At 44.7% G+C, this 14,794-nt stretch overlaps 1 protein-coding gene across 2 annotated transcripts in view; it reads left to right on the top strand.

The window, feature by feature from the left end:
- Window positions 1–14,794, top strand: part of LOC112220822 (testican-1) — a 297,048-nt gene that overhangs the window by 130,987 nt on the left and 151,267 nt on the right. The window contains exon 3 of one of the 2 annotated variants that reach the window (XM_042303032.1): window positions 10,186–10,194. The exons of the other annotated variant lie outside the window; for it this stretch is intronic. Within the exon in view, the coding sequence (XP_042158966.1) occupies window positions 10,186–10,194 (9 nt within the window). The remainder of the gene's footprint in view (window positions 1–10,185; window positions 10,195–14,794) is intronic. 2 annotated transcript variants of the gene reach the window in all.

Raw genomic sequence — 14,794 nt, 5'->3', positions numbered from 1 at the left:
TCCTAGCTCACTCATTGTCTTAATCGAAAATATGGATTGGCTCTTGTCGTCCCCTTATGCCATAGTTTGTACATCTCAATTGTCATTAGAAACCACGTTTGTTTAAGCAAGTCAGCCATATCAGCTGTGTTTTTTTAAAAGACAGTAAAAGAGGCTGAATGAACTGTTTCGCTGCCAGACAAGGCTCCGCTGATAGCCAGGTGTAGCAGTGGTAAGATGTTGGGACAGCCTGCTGTTAGGACAACCTAACAGTTTGTGGGCACTGTTTTTCACCGTTAAAGTGCAATTAAGGTATTGTTTAGTGTTGGGCTGTGCAGTGGCTTTGCTGGCATACATTCCACTTGTTGTTTTTGCCCCACCAAGATTGACATGCTAAAATTGCCACTGCCTATGCTAATATGGCTAAGTCCATCTGAATGTGTCAATGTGTGCTATGAGTAAAGTCATCGCCTTTTTTTCTCACAAAATTACCTTTGAACCTTCACCATTGGTATGCTATTGTTGGGTGCTGTAAACTGAGATGCTGCGACACTTCATTTTCAAATTGCTGTAAACTGAGATGCTGCGACACTTCATTTTCAAATTGCTGTAAACTGAGATGCTGCGACACTTCATTTTCAAATTGCTGTAAACTGAGATGCTGCGACACTTCATTTTCAAATTGCTATAAACTGAGATGCTGACACTTCATTTTCAAATTGCTGTAAACTGAGATGCTGCGACACTTCATTTTCAAATTGCTGTAAACTGAGATGCTGCGACACTTCATTTTCAAATTGCTATAAACTGAGATGCTGCGACACTTCATTTTCAAATTGCTGTAAACTGAGATGCTGCGACACTTCATTTTCAAATTGCTATAAACTGAGATGCTGCGACACTTCATTTTCAAATTGCTGTAAACTGAGATGCTGCGACACTTCATTTTCAAATTGCTGTAAACTGAGATGCTGATGAGATACAGGAGGGAGAGAGAAATCATAACCTCAAAGGCCATGCCCCAAAGAGTCATTGGGGAGGAGAGAGAGAGAGAACATCCCAGCGCAGCAGGTCAGGAACAAAGAGAAAGAGACAGTGGTAACCAAACGCATTAGTGTTCAGTTAACTTCCAGTCACATCATCACGACGTACAGGATGCCATCGCAACAAAACCTACTGCTTCAAAGAGGTGTGACAGAATGAGGGTTGGAGATCAACACAGAGGAGGCTGAACTCTTGAAAAGACAACAAATACAACTTTTGCACAGAGTGTTGATAAGCGTCTGCTGCTCCATTTGCTCCATTGCTCAGGTGTGTGTGTGTGTGTGTGTGTGTGTGTGTGTGTGTGTGTGTGTGTGTGTGTGTGTGTGTGTTAGCTATTTACATGTTACATTTGAGTAATTTAGCAGATGCTCTTATCCAGAGTGATTTACAGTTAAGAGCATTCATCTTAAAATAGCTTGGTGGGGCAACAAGCTATGGGGGTGTCAATGTGAGGAGCCTGGTTCCACTATTGGGGTACCAGGATAGAGAAGAGCTTGGACTGGGCTGTGCGAAGTGCTCGGTTTTGGGAGTGTAGGGTTTGAGCATAGCCTGAAGGTAGGGAGGGCAGTTCCTCTTGCTGCTCCATAGGCAATGCACCAGTGTAGTGAGCGGAGGAGTAGGGTGACATGGGAGAACTTGGGAGGTTGAAAACCAGGAGGGCTACATAGTTTTGGATAAATTGCAGGGGTTTGATGGGGAGCCCAACCAACAGCGAGTTGCAGTAGTCCAGACGGGAGATGAAAAGTGCCAGGATTAGGATCTGCGCCACTTCCTGTGTGATGTAGGGTCGTGATCTACGGATGTAGAACATGAACCTGCAGGAGTGAGTCACTGCTTTTCTGTTTGCAGAGAACTACAGGGTGTTGTTCAGGGTCACGCCAAGGTTCTTTGCACTCTGAGAGGGCGACACTGTGGGGATATCTCAGACATCTAAAATACGTTTTTCCCAGACATTGGGTTCTGAATGAAAGGTGGAAAGGTATTTTCCGTATGATTAAAATACATCTTTTCCAGGATGTTGAAAAGGCATCAATTCAGGACGTAAACAAATACATATTTTCCAGTGTTTGAAATCAGGTTAATTTTCGGTTCTGAATGAAAGTTGAAAATACGTATTGTAAGGAAACAGCAGGGAGCAGGTCTCGAACCCTCGACCTTCGAGCCCGAAGTCTGGCGCGCTATCGACCGTGCCGCAAAAGCATGCTCGAACGGCAGAGTCGATTTCCGCGCTTATAAACCCAGGGTCGTTACAGTATTTTACAGACGTTGAAAATATTTATTTTCCGGATTTTGAAATCAGGCTAATTTTTTGTTCTGAATGAAAGTTGAAAACAAGTCATTTATAGACTTCTATGTTTGGGCCAAATCATGGCTGGTCCATACCGGAAAGAAATTCGAATCAAACATTGACATCTATGATTGGTTCAGATTTGGTCCAGACAGGAGCAAGAAACAATGTCAGTGGATGTGGAAATCAAGACCGGCCCACACCAAAAAAAAGAAGTCCAAAATGCGATGGCCGCGCTTACTGATGTGTTTTTTAAATGTGTTTTTATTTCACCTTTATTTAACCAGGTAGTCCAGTTGAGAACAAGTTCTCATTTACAACTGCGACCTGGCCAAGGTAAAGCATAGCAGTGTGAACAGACAACAACACAGAGTTACACATGGAGTAAACAATAAACAAGTCAATAACACAGCAGAAAAAAAGAGTCTATATACATTGTGTGCAAAAGGCATGAGGAGGTAGGCGAATGATTACAATTTTAGCAGATTAACACTGGAGTGATAAATGATCAGAAGGTCATGTACAGGTAGAGATACTGGTGTGCAAAAGAGCAGAAAAGTAAATAAATAAAAACAGTATGGGGATGAGGTAGGTAAATTGGGTGGGCTATTTACAGATGGACTATGTACAGCTGCAGTGATCGGTTAGCTGCTCAGATAGCAGATGTTTGAAGTTGGTGAGGGAGATAAAAGTCTCCAACTTCAACGATTTTTGCAATTCGTTCCAGTCACAGGCAGCAGAGAACTGGAAGGAAAGGCGGCCAAATGAGGTGTTGGCTTTAGGGATGATCAGTGAGATAGACCTTCTGGAGCGCGTGCTACGGGTGGGTGTTGCCATCGTGACCAGTGAACTGAGATAAGGCGGAGCTTTACCTAGCATGGACTTGTAGATGACCTGGAGCCAGTGGGTCTGGCGACAAAAATGTAGCAAGGGCCAGCCGACTAGATCATACAGGTTGCAGTGGTGGGTGGTATAAGGTAGCAAAATGGATGGCACTGTGATAAACTGCATCCAGTTTGCTGAGTATTGGAAGCAATTTTGTAGATGAAGTCGAGGATCGGTAGGATAGTCAGTTTTACTAGGGTAAGTTTGGCGGCGTGAGTGAAGGAGGCTTTGTTGCGGAATAGAAAGCCGACTCTTGATTTGATTTTAGATTGGAGATGTTTGATATGAGTCTGGAAGGAGAGTTTACAGTCTAGCCAGACATCTAGGTACTTATAGATGTCCACATATTCAAGGTCGGAACCATCCAGGGTGGTGATGCTAGTCGGGCGTGCGGGTGCAGGCAGCGAACGGTTGAAAAGCATGCATTTGGTTTTACTAGCATTTAAGAGCAGTTGGAGGCCACGGAAGGAGTGCTGTATGGCATTGAAGCTCGTTTGGAGGTTAGATAGCACAGTGTCCAAGGAAGGGCCAGAAGTATACAGAATGGTGCCGTCTGCGTAGAGGTGGATCAGGGAATCACCCGCAGCAAGAGCAACAGTTTAGCATGATTTTATGAATGCCCATCTATGTGGTAAGCCTACCGTTTGTAAAGCACCTTAAAACTTCCGAAACACGTCGGCTTGTGCTTACTGGGGTGTAGCCTAGCATGTTAGCCTGCAATTTTATGAATGTCCATGCATGTGGTAGGCCCACCATTTGTAAAACAGGCCATTGCATTGTTTTTATTGGTCCTGATTCCCTTTGACTAATCAATTTGGCTATTTAAGCTCTGAATATCAGCTACCAAACTTTATCAGGAGTTTTTGAGATCCTACTTGTAACGTTTTACACAGCGGGAAATCCACAACTATTTTCTTTTTCCGCTATGATCAGCTTGTCAAAAAAATTGAAGGATACAAACTTGAAACCACTGACAATGACAATCGGGTGAAACTCCTGGACAACAGTTGTGATTGTCCAGTCCATATCACTTTGTCCTGTCCTGTTTTTAGGATTTATGGTGTTTGTTAAACATGACAACGTATTTTTTAAATTGTTTCGATTGGGCGCCATTTAGGTTAGGCTATTTGATCGGAGAAACCTGCGTGATGTAAAAAATGTCCGTCTCTTTACATTGTCATACATTTTACCTCCAGCCTGTAGTCTGCACAAAAGGCCACATACTCTTTCTACCATATCCTATATATGCTACATGATTTATGTTAGATAATTCTTTGGACGGAACGTTGGTGGAGCGCTGCAGAGATGCGATTCTCCAACAGCACCCTGGAGAGGTGCACTGGGAATGGACGAGCAAAATATTTTGCAACCCTGCCTTTGACAAAGTGCACACTGCTTATCAGAGGACACTCACCTAAAATGCCCATATACCACTGGTTGAGAGAAATTGTACTTGTTTTTTGGGCAGAATTATGTGAGGTTTTGTGTGTTGTTGTTGGAGGTGCGTCTTGGTCAGTTTAGCTCAGAAAATGCCGCCCTTGTCAATCTGCCGCCATAGGTGGCCGCCTACTGGTCGATTTCCAAGGCATTCCTCGTCCATCGCGCTTTTGGCGGTAGGTGTACCCGATTCTGCTGCCTTGTGCGCCGGGTAGCCGAAGTGTTCCCATTTGAACAATTGTATTTTTGTCGGGAAGGTACAACTCCGCCTTCAAGAGTACTATTAGGCCTAACGCTGGCCAATCGGATGGCTCCGATTACCGCGTCTGCTGTACGTAGCAGGCATACAAGAAAACTAAAGCACAATTGATACTGTTCGATTTGGAAACTTTGAAAACCATGACTACAGAGACTGTCAACGAATACAGCAAAGAGCTGCTGTTTTTATGAGAGAGTTCGTATTTACTCAGCACTGTGAACACTTCTGCGGTGGTATTGAATGAATAGGAAAGTGTATCGATAGGCTTGCGTTGTTATTAATGCGTTGTTTAATATCGAGGAATATTTCACATTCTCTGCTCATAGGAGTAACAACATGAATTTGTGCACGAGGCAGAAATAATGCAGTGAGACTTGAGTTTTGCTATTAGCTGGAAGATGAATTCCCTTTCTGGTCCGTGTCACTGGAGGAAAGGGAGAGTGGTGGGATGTTGAGAGGCGGACAATCAGTCTGCTGCCCTCTCCTCCCACTGAGACAGATCATCAGATGCAGGCACCCTCAGCCCAGTAAAATACAAATAAAAAACAAATTATTGAAATGTATGCTCACTCAGCTGTGCCTCACAAGTAATACAACAACTGATCTATTACCGGTGTGATCATATACCCTTCCTCAAATGTTAATATATATATATATTATCACCGCATATTGGCTTTACTTGAAATGCCCTGCTAATGCATTGTTGTTTGAACCATTCAAAAAATAAAATAATAATAATATATATATATATATATATATATATATATTATATATTATATATATATATATATATATATATTATATATATATATATACACATATACACACACATATATATATATATATATATATATATATATATTAAATGGTTCAAACAACAATGCATTAGCAGGGCAATTCAAGTAAAGCCAATATGCGGTGATAATATATATAGCCTACTGCACAAACCTCATTACTACAGAACTGTTTTTAATAGGTTAGTGTTGCATAGGCTTACGTTAACAGGTCATGTTAAAAACAAATCTGAGAGGTAGATCTCGACCTTGATTTGGACTCAAAGTGATATTAACTCAGAAAAGGTTGGGGACCACTTATCTAGGAGGATGAGAACAGAGGACAAAAAGTCAGCTTTGACAGTGTGGAGAGCCTCCATGACACCGAGAAGAGCAGTCTAAGTTGAGTGACCCGTCTTGACTTGAAGCTGTACTTGTTAGGGTCGTTATGATCGTTCTGAGAGAGATAGCGAGAGAGTTGATCAGAGACCGCACGCTCCAAGTGTTTTGGAAAGAAAAGAAAGAAGGGATACAGGTCTATAGTTTTTGACGTCAGATGAGTTGAGTGTTAGTTTCTTGAGGAGGGGAGCGACTCAGGCATTGTGAAGTCAGAGGGAGCCAGTGGTCAGGGATGAGTTAATGAGAGAATTGAGCAATGGGAGAAGGTCTCCAGAGATGGTCTGTAGAAGGAAGGAGGGGATGGGGTCGAGCGGGCAGGTTGTCGGGAGGCCAGACCTCACTAGTCGCAGGATTTCATCTGGAGAGAGAGGGGAGAAAGAGGTCAAGGCGTAGGGTCGTTCTGTGTGAATGTGACCAGTGGACTCAGTAGGCTGAGTGAATGAGAAGCAGGTGTTGTCAACCTTCTTTTCAAAGTGGTTGACAAGTCATCCGCAGAGAGGGAGGGGGGAGGAAAAGGTGGAAAAGAGGGTTAGAGGCAGAAGCTCCAAATGTAGACTGATAGAAAGTGGCTTTAGAAGCGGATACAGAGGAAGAGACAGTAGAGAGGAGGGAGTGAAAGATGATAGGTCCTCTAGAAGTTAAATTTTCTTCCATTTTCGCTCATTTGACCGCAGCTCCGTTCTCTATGCTCGCAATGAGTCACTCAGCCACGGAGCAGGAGCAGAGGGCCGAGCCGGCCGGAAGGAAAGGGGACACTGTGAGTCATAGGATGCGGAAAGGGAGGAGAGTGGGGTCAGAAATGCTGAGACAGGAGGGAGAAGGATTTAGCAGAAGGGAGAGATGATATGATAGAAGAGGCGAGAGTAGTGGGAGACCGAGAGCAAATATTGCGACGGCGAAATGACCGTCTATGTAGGGGCTGAGTGGTTAGGGTTGGAGGAAAGGGAGACAGAAAAGGAAACAAAGTGGTGATCAGAGACCTGGAGGGGGGTTGCAGTGAGGTTATTAGGCAAACGGCCTCAAGTAAAGATGAGGTCAAGTGTATTGCCTGCCTTGTGAGTGGGAGGGGACTGGGAATGTGTGAGGTCAAAAGAGGCAAGGAAGGGAAAGAGAGAGTTGGATTATGAATCGAAGGCAGACGTCGGGAGGTTGAAGTCGCCAAGTACAAAGAGTGGTGAGCCATCGTCAGGAAATGAGCTCATCAAGGTGTCAAGCTCATCGAGGGAATCTCAAAGGACCCTTGTTGGCGATAGATGACAACAATGTGAAGGCTGAGTGGACAAGTGACATCTACCTGTTTACCAGGCTGACGCCATACATTGTTCATATTTAATCACTGGATGTTTAACCCTGTGGTGCCGGGACTGCATTGGCCCTCCAGATACACTCTGTGTGTGTGTGTGTGTGTGTTGTGCATTTATGAAATTTAATGATGCTATAGGAGGTCTTTAAAGAATGCTTTGACACACACACTGCATGCTGGCTAATTATTTCCTAGGCCCTCGCTCACCAGGCCATAATTCCTAGCCTCCCACTCACTAGCCCCTTGCTCCCAGGCCCTTTCTCACTACCCTATAGTTCCTAGGCCCTTACTCACTAGCCCCAAGTTCCTAGCCTCTCACTCACTAGCCCCTAGCTCTTATGTTCTTTCTCCTACCCCATAGTTCCTAGCCTTTTGCTCACTACCCCCTAGCTCGTAGGCCCTCTCTCACTACCTCATAGTTCCTAGGCCCTCGCTCACTAGCCCCTAGCTCCTAGGCTCTCGCTCACTAGCCCCTAGTCACTCACTCACTAGCCCCTAGCCACTCTCTCACTAGCCCTTTACTAACTGGACCCTAGTTCCTGACCTAGCCCCCCTCTCACTAGCCCATAGTTCCTAGCCGCTCGTTCACTAGCCCTTCGCTCACTAGCTCCTGGCCCCTCACTCACTAGCCCCGAGTCACTCACTAGTACAGATCTTGAAGGCCTGACTAGTGATCTGAAAGGGATCATAACTCACTTTGGGAAATCTCCAAACTTCAGACTGGCACATATGAATGACTCCCGTCATCTGAGAAGGTTGGAAAAAAGTTTATACGACGGCACCACAATCATATTCCGAACATCCCTGGCAGAAGTATTTGTACTATTTTGACATTAACACTTGAAAGAGAGAGGGTGATAGAAGAACGAGAGAGAGGCCTGGACATAAAAAGACAATGTGATAATAAAAGACTCATACCTCCTTGCAATCTCTTTCGAGGGGTTTGAGTGAGACGAACAATGAGATGGGTTTGGCTAAATTGCCTGTTCCTGGTTGACTGATGAGTGTGCTTAATATTTAATAGGAGATCCATGCATTCATTATGCCCGCAGAGGGGGGAAGGTCACCACACAGCCTTCAGAGATAACACATATTCTCAGGGTCACCATTGTTAATGGGAGAGTTGGGATATACGAAAAAGAAAAGAGCAACACATTTCCAATTCACACATGCGTAAATGTGTAAAATGGAACAAACATAAGCACCCACCAAATGATGTATTATTATTATTTTTTATTTATTATATTCTCACATCTATCATTAACACTACCAGTTGCCTTTAATAACACACTGCTGATACATGGGGAAGGGCTGAAATGCTGGGAGGGTGCTAGTTGTCAGTGAGATGCATCACACACACGCACGCACGCACGCACACACACACACACACACACACACAAGTTTGATACAGTGGTACAGCAGTAACTGAGTGAGAGAGAGGGGAATAAGCTAGAGAGACGTGTTCTCTCTCTGTCGTGGCTGTACAGCTCATCACCCTCTCCTCCTATGGTGTTTATAGAGCACAGGAGGCTGGCTAGTTACGAGCATGAGACTTAGAACACAGGAGGTTGGCTAGCTACAAGCATGAAACTTAGAACACAGGAGGCTGGTTAGCTACGAGCATGAGACTTAGAACACAGGATGCTGGCTAGCTACGAGCATGAAACTTAGAACACAGGAGGCTGGTTAGCTACGAGCATGAAACTTAGAACACAGGAGGCTGGTTAGCTACGAGCATGAAACTTAGAACACAGGAGGCTGGTTAGCTACGAGCATGAGACTTAGAACACAGGAGGCTGGTTAGCTACGAGCATGAAACTTAGAACACAGGAGGCTGGTTAGCTACGAGCATGAAACTTAGATCACAGGATGCTGGCTAGCTACGAGCATGAAACTTAGAACACAGGATGCTGGCTAGCTACGAGCATGAGACTTAGAACACAGGATGCTGGCTAGCTACGAGCATGAAACTTAGAACACAGGAGGCTGGTTAGCTACGAGCATGAGACTTAGAACACAGGATGCTGGCTAGCTACGAGCATGAAACTTAGAACACAGGAGGCTGGTTAGCTACGAGCATGAGACTTAGAACACAGGATGCTGGCTAGCTACGAGCATGAGACTTAGAACACAGGATGCTGGCTAGCTACGAGCATGAAACTTAGATCACAGGATGCTGGCTAGCTATGAGCATGAGACTTAGATCACAGGATGCTGGCTAGCTACGAGCATGAGACTTAGAACACAGGATGCTGGCTAGCTACGAGCATGAGACTTAGAACACAGGATGCTGGCTAGCTGGCTAGACAAACACACAGGCAGAAGACAAGCTCAATTTCTGTTTCGCACCTCTCTCTCTCTCTCTCTCTCTCTCTCTGTCTCTCTCTCTCTCTCTCTCTCTCTCTCTCTCTCTCTGTCTCTCTCTCTCTCTCTCTCTTTCTCTGTATCTCTCTATCTCTCTCTCTCGCTCTCTCGCTCTCTCTCTCTCTCTCTCTCTCTCTCTTTCCACCACTGTATCCCCCTCCCTCAGCTGGTGTAATTTTCTCTGTGCGTTTGAAATTACATGTCGCAACGAATAAGGCTGTCTCACTCTTAACACCAGTAGGGGACTGCGTGTGTGTGCATGTGACAGCAGCACAACCACATTAATACACCCATAGATTGATTTTAATGATTGTCTACGTGCATAATCTCCTTGTATCCTGAACGGATAGCATGCTGCCTTTGTTCAAAATGTGATGTACATTACAGATTCCATTATAAATGACCAGTCTCTCCTTCTCCCCTTCCTTTCTGCAACCCCCTGCAATCATTGAAGGAAGTTGAGGTAAGTTATTGATTTATCTTTCAAATTGTGTCACTCCATTTTGTGATTCACTCCAATACTCTGGTAAGCGACAGAGAGGGAGTTAGAGAACGAATACGTGCATCTGAAATATTGTTTTGGAGATGGAGCTCTCTCACATTGGCAACACAATGGCGTGCTATGCCAGACACGGATGCGGTGCAGTGTGTCCCTCTGGACTTGTTGTCGTGCTGCTGATACGTGCATGTTTGTCAAGCCACGTCAAAACGCCTCATATAGAGGATTAGCGACACAGGACTACTTCCGAATGGCAGCTGTAAGAATCCAGCGTGGCGAGAGGGCGAGGATCAGAAGAAGGTTACCTGAGTTCAGGTTGACTGTGGCTGCGTTCCCAATGGCACCCTATTGCCTATGTAGGGCAGTATTACATAGGGAATAGGGTTTGTCCTACTGAAGTAAGATCCAGTCATAGTACCGTAGTACCCTGGAGCTGTACGCCATTATGTCTGGTATTATCCTGGCTGGACCGCAGCTTGGTGCAGAGCAATGTGTGGAGCAATGTGTGGAGAGCATGATCGGGGGGGATAAGATGAGGGCAGTGGCGATACAAATAACGGGCTTGAGTTTGGAGCAAAAGACTGAATCTGGTGGGAGAGAAAATTTAGGACAGAGGAGAATAACGAGGGAGAGAAGTGGAAATGAGAGGAGTGGAGAGGGAGAGACCCGGGGGACCTGTTAATTGGGCCTCATCACCTCATATCAAACTAATGGACTTATTAGCTCAAACCTTAACTCCAGTCATTTGTAAAAACAGGGCATTCTCAGATATCTTTCTCTCCCTCCCTCCTCTCGCGCTCCCTTTCTCTCTGTTCTCTCTGTTCTCTTCCTTCTCTCTGACCTTCTCTCTTGTCAATTCAATTCAAAGGGCTTTATTGACATGGGAAACATATGTTTACAATCCGTCTTCCCCTGTCTCCTCTCCCTCCTCCCTCTGTCCACTCTTCCCCCTCCGTCCCTATCTCCTCTCTTCTCTAATCAAGCGTTCTGTGCTGTAATGAGGGGCAGACCGACCCTGCTCTTAATCACAGTAGGAGGTCTCACAGTGAGTCTGCAACGATCACTCAACCGCTCTCCCTCCCTAGTGATGCTGTTAACACCGTCTGGCCATCCGAGTGTGTGTGTGTGTGTGTGTGTGTGTGTGTGTGTGTGTGTGTGTGTGTGTGTGTGTGTGTGTGTGTGTGTGTGTGTGTGTGTGTGTGTTTGGGCCAGGACCAGTGGAGCGAGTTTAGTGCTTATCAGTAGTTCCAGCCCAAACTGTGGCCACTGAGTGCAGCAGCGCAACAGACTGGCCTTACAGAGCTGGCCAACTCACGGCATTCATCTCTGGCCCCTCTGTCCCAACTCTCTCTAACCTCCAACTGTTTCTCTCTCACAGACAATGAGAAAGAGAGTCAGGGGTTGTCAGCGGTTTCCCGTCATTTCCCGTCTTTGTTTAGGTCTTCAGAGTGATCTGCCGCTGGGACCACGCTGAGTTCTCTATTTCTAAACTCATGTTGAGCCAAAACAGAGTTGAGCTGGGTTGAGGGCAAGGGAGAGAGAGACCGAAAGAGGAGAATTTGATATTTTAAGAGCTAAGAGAAATGTTTTTTTTTTGTCCTCCCAGTGGGACTGGTGCTGTTTGTTATTTGAGCTCAGACAGGGTTTTATTCCATCTGTTATTTACTCCTCTGACTGGTCTGCTTCAGACTATAGACGATGCGTGTTGTGTTTGTCTGGAGCTTAGGTCTGAGGGCACACCCTAACATCTCTCCCAAAGACTGACTGATAGTCACTTTGGCATTGCTGAATGTGTCCCAGAAGAGGCAGCATGAAAACAAGACTTAAAACAGATCAATAATGTACTTTGCTGAAAAGAACATCTGCAAACCCTCCTCTGTCTCCCTGTTTCATACGGTGCGGCTTCCTCTCTTTGGGAACGTCAGGCGGTGTGTGATTGGTGGCTGGATTGATTTGGAGCTCCTTCCTTGATCTCAGTAGACCCAAATGACGCGGAGCAGTGATCGATAACTGACAGGCAATATGAATAGCGAAAAGCCGTGCCTAATGTGGAGGAAAGAAGGTCATTGACCTGTATATGTACTGTATATGGCAGGCCAGTGGGAGAGGGCAAGTCATGTACATGCACTGACTGAGTATCTTGATTGAGCAGGTCATATAGATGTCCTGTTTGAAGAGTCATGATCTATTTAAACAGGGCCTGGTAGGAGTATATATCTATCTGCTAGTCCATTTCTTTATTCCTCTCACTACTGTTGTAGCATCTCCCTGTGGCTTTATTGGATTGGCCACTGCGACAAAGCACCCTCTCCGTCTCTCTTTCTGTTTCTCGGTCTCTCTCTGTCTCTGTCTCTCTCTCTCTCTAATCTCTCTCTCTCTAATCTCTCTGTCTCTCTCTCTCTCTCTCTCTCTCTCTGTCTCTGTCTCTGTCTCTGTTTCTCTCTCTCTCTCTCTCTCTCTCTCTGTCTCTGCCTCTCTCTCTCTGTCTCTGCCTCTCTCTCTCTGTGCCTCTATCCCTGTGTCTCTTTCTCTCTGTCTGTCTCTCTCTCTCTGTTTCTCTGTCTCTCTCTCTGTCCCTCTGTCTCTCTCTCTCGCTCTCTCTCTTTGTCTCTGTCGCTGTCTCTCTCTCTCTCTGTCTCTGCCTCTCTCTCTGTCTCTCTCTCTGTCCCTCTGTTTCTGTCTCTCTCTCTCTCTCTCTCTCTCTCTGTCTCTGTCTCTGTTTCTCTCTCTCTCTCTCTCTCTCTCTCTCTCTCTCTCTGTCTCTGCCTCTCTCTCTCTGTCTCTGCCTCTCTCTCTCTGTGCCTCTATCCCTGTGTCTCTTTCTCTCTGTCTGTCTCTCTCTCTCTGTTTCTCTGTCTCTCTCTCTGTCCCTCTGTCTCTCTCTCTCTCTCTCTCGCTCTCTCTCTTTGTCTCTGTCGCTGTCTCTCTCTCTCTCTGTCTCTGCCTCTCTCTCTGTCTCTCTCTCTCTGTCCCTCTGTTTCTGTCTCTCTCTCTCTCTCTCTCTCTCTCTGTCTCTGTCGCTGTCTCTCTCTGTCTCTTCCTCTCTCTTTGTCTCTTTCTCTCTGTCTCTCTCTTTCTCTCTCTGTGTGTCCCTCTGTCTCTCTCTCTCTCTGTGTCTATCTCTGTGTCTCTCTCTGTGTCTCTCTCGCTCTCTCTCTCTCTGTGTGTCTCTCGCTCTCCCTCTCTCTGTGTGTCTCTCTCTCTGTTTCTCTTTCTCTCTGTTTTAGAGGTCGACCGATTATGATTTTTCAACGCCGATACCGATTATTGGATGACGAAAAAAGCTGATACCGGTTACTCTGCCAATTTTTTCCTTTTTATTTGTAATAATGACAATTACAACAATACTGAATGAACACTTATTTTAACTTAATATAATACATCAATAAAATCAATTTGGCCTCAAGTAAATAATGAAACATGTTCAATTTGGTTTAAATAATGCAAAAACAAAGTGTTGGAGAAGAAAGTTAAAGTGCAATATGTGCTATGTAAGAAAGCTAAAGTTTCAGTTCCTTGCTCAGAACATGAGAACATATGAAAGCTGGTGGTTCCTTTTAAAACCTCTAGTGACTCCCCATCCCGGGTGCGGGAGCGTAATCATCGACTGACACTAATTAGCATAACACAACGGACATAAATATTCCTAGAAAATATTCCTATTATACTATAATATTCTATAATATTCCTATAAATATTCCTAATATTCCTATATTCCTAATATTCCTACATGAAAATCACAAGTTAAATATATTGAGACACAGCTTAGCCTTTTGTTAATCACCCTGTCATCTCAGATTTTCAAAATATGCTTTACAGCCAAAGCTAGACAAGCATTTGTGTAAGTTTATCGATAGCCTAGCATAGCATTTTGTCCAGCTAGCAGCAGGTAACTTGGTCACGGAAATCAAAAAAGCAATCAAATTAAATCGTTTACCTTTGATGAGCTTCCGGATGTTTTCACTCACGAGACTCCCAGTTAGATAGCCAATGTTCCTTTTTTCCAAAAATATAATTTTTGTAGGCGAAATAGCTCCGTTTGTTCTTCACGTTTGGCTGAGAAATCGCCGGGAAATTGCAGTCACGAAAACGCTGAAAAATATTCCAAATTAGCTCCATAATATCGACAGAAACATGGCAAACGTTGTTTATAATCAATCCTCAAGGTGTTTTTCAAATATCTATTCGATAATATATCCACTGGGACAATTCGTTTTTCAGTAGGACCGATTGGAGTAATGGCTACCTCTGTATTTTACGCGAGAATCACTCTGAGAGCCATCAGGTGAACAGTTGCGCAATGTAGACGCCTACGGGTATTCTTCAACATAAATGCGTAAAACTACATCACAATGCTGTAGACACCTTGGGGAGAAAAAGTAATCTGGTTGATAGCCCATTCACTGCTCAATAGGGACGCATTGGAACGCAGAGCTTTCAAAAGATGAGTCACTTACGGATTGGATTTTTCTCAGGCTTTCGCCTGCAATATCAGTTCTGTTATACTCACAGACAATATTTTTACAGTTTTGGAAACTTTAGTGTGTTTTCTATCCTAAGCTGT

The sequence above is a fragment of the Oncorhynchus tshawytscha genome, linkage group LG21, assembly GCF_018296145.1.
Source record: "Oncorhynchus tshawytscha isolate Ot180627B linkage group LG21, Otsh_v2.0, whole genome shotgun sequence".
Classification (NCBI taxonomy): domain Eukaryota; kingdom Metazoa; phylum Chordata; class Actinopteri; order Salmoniformes; family Salmonidae; genus Oncorhynchus; species Oncorhynchus tshawytscha.
This window is presented reverse-complemented; position numbering and strand designations above follow the sequence as displayed.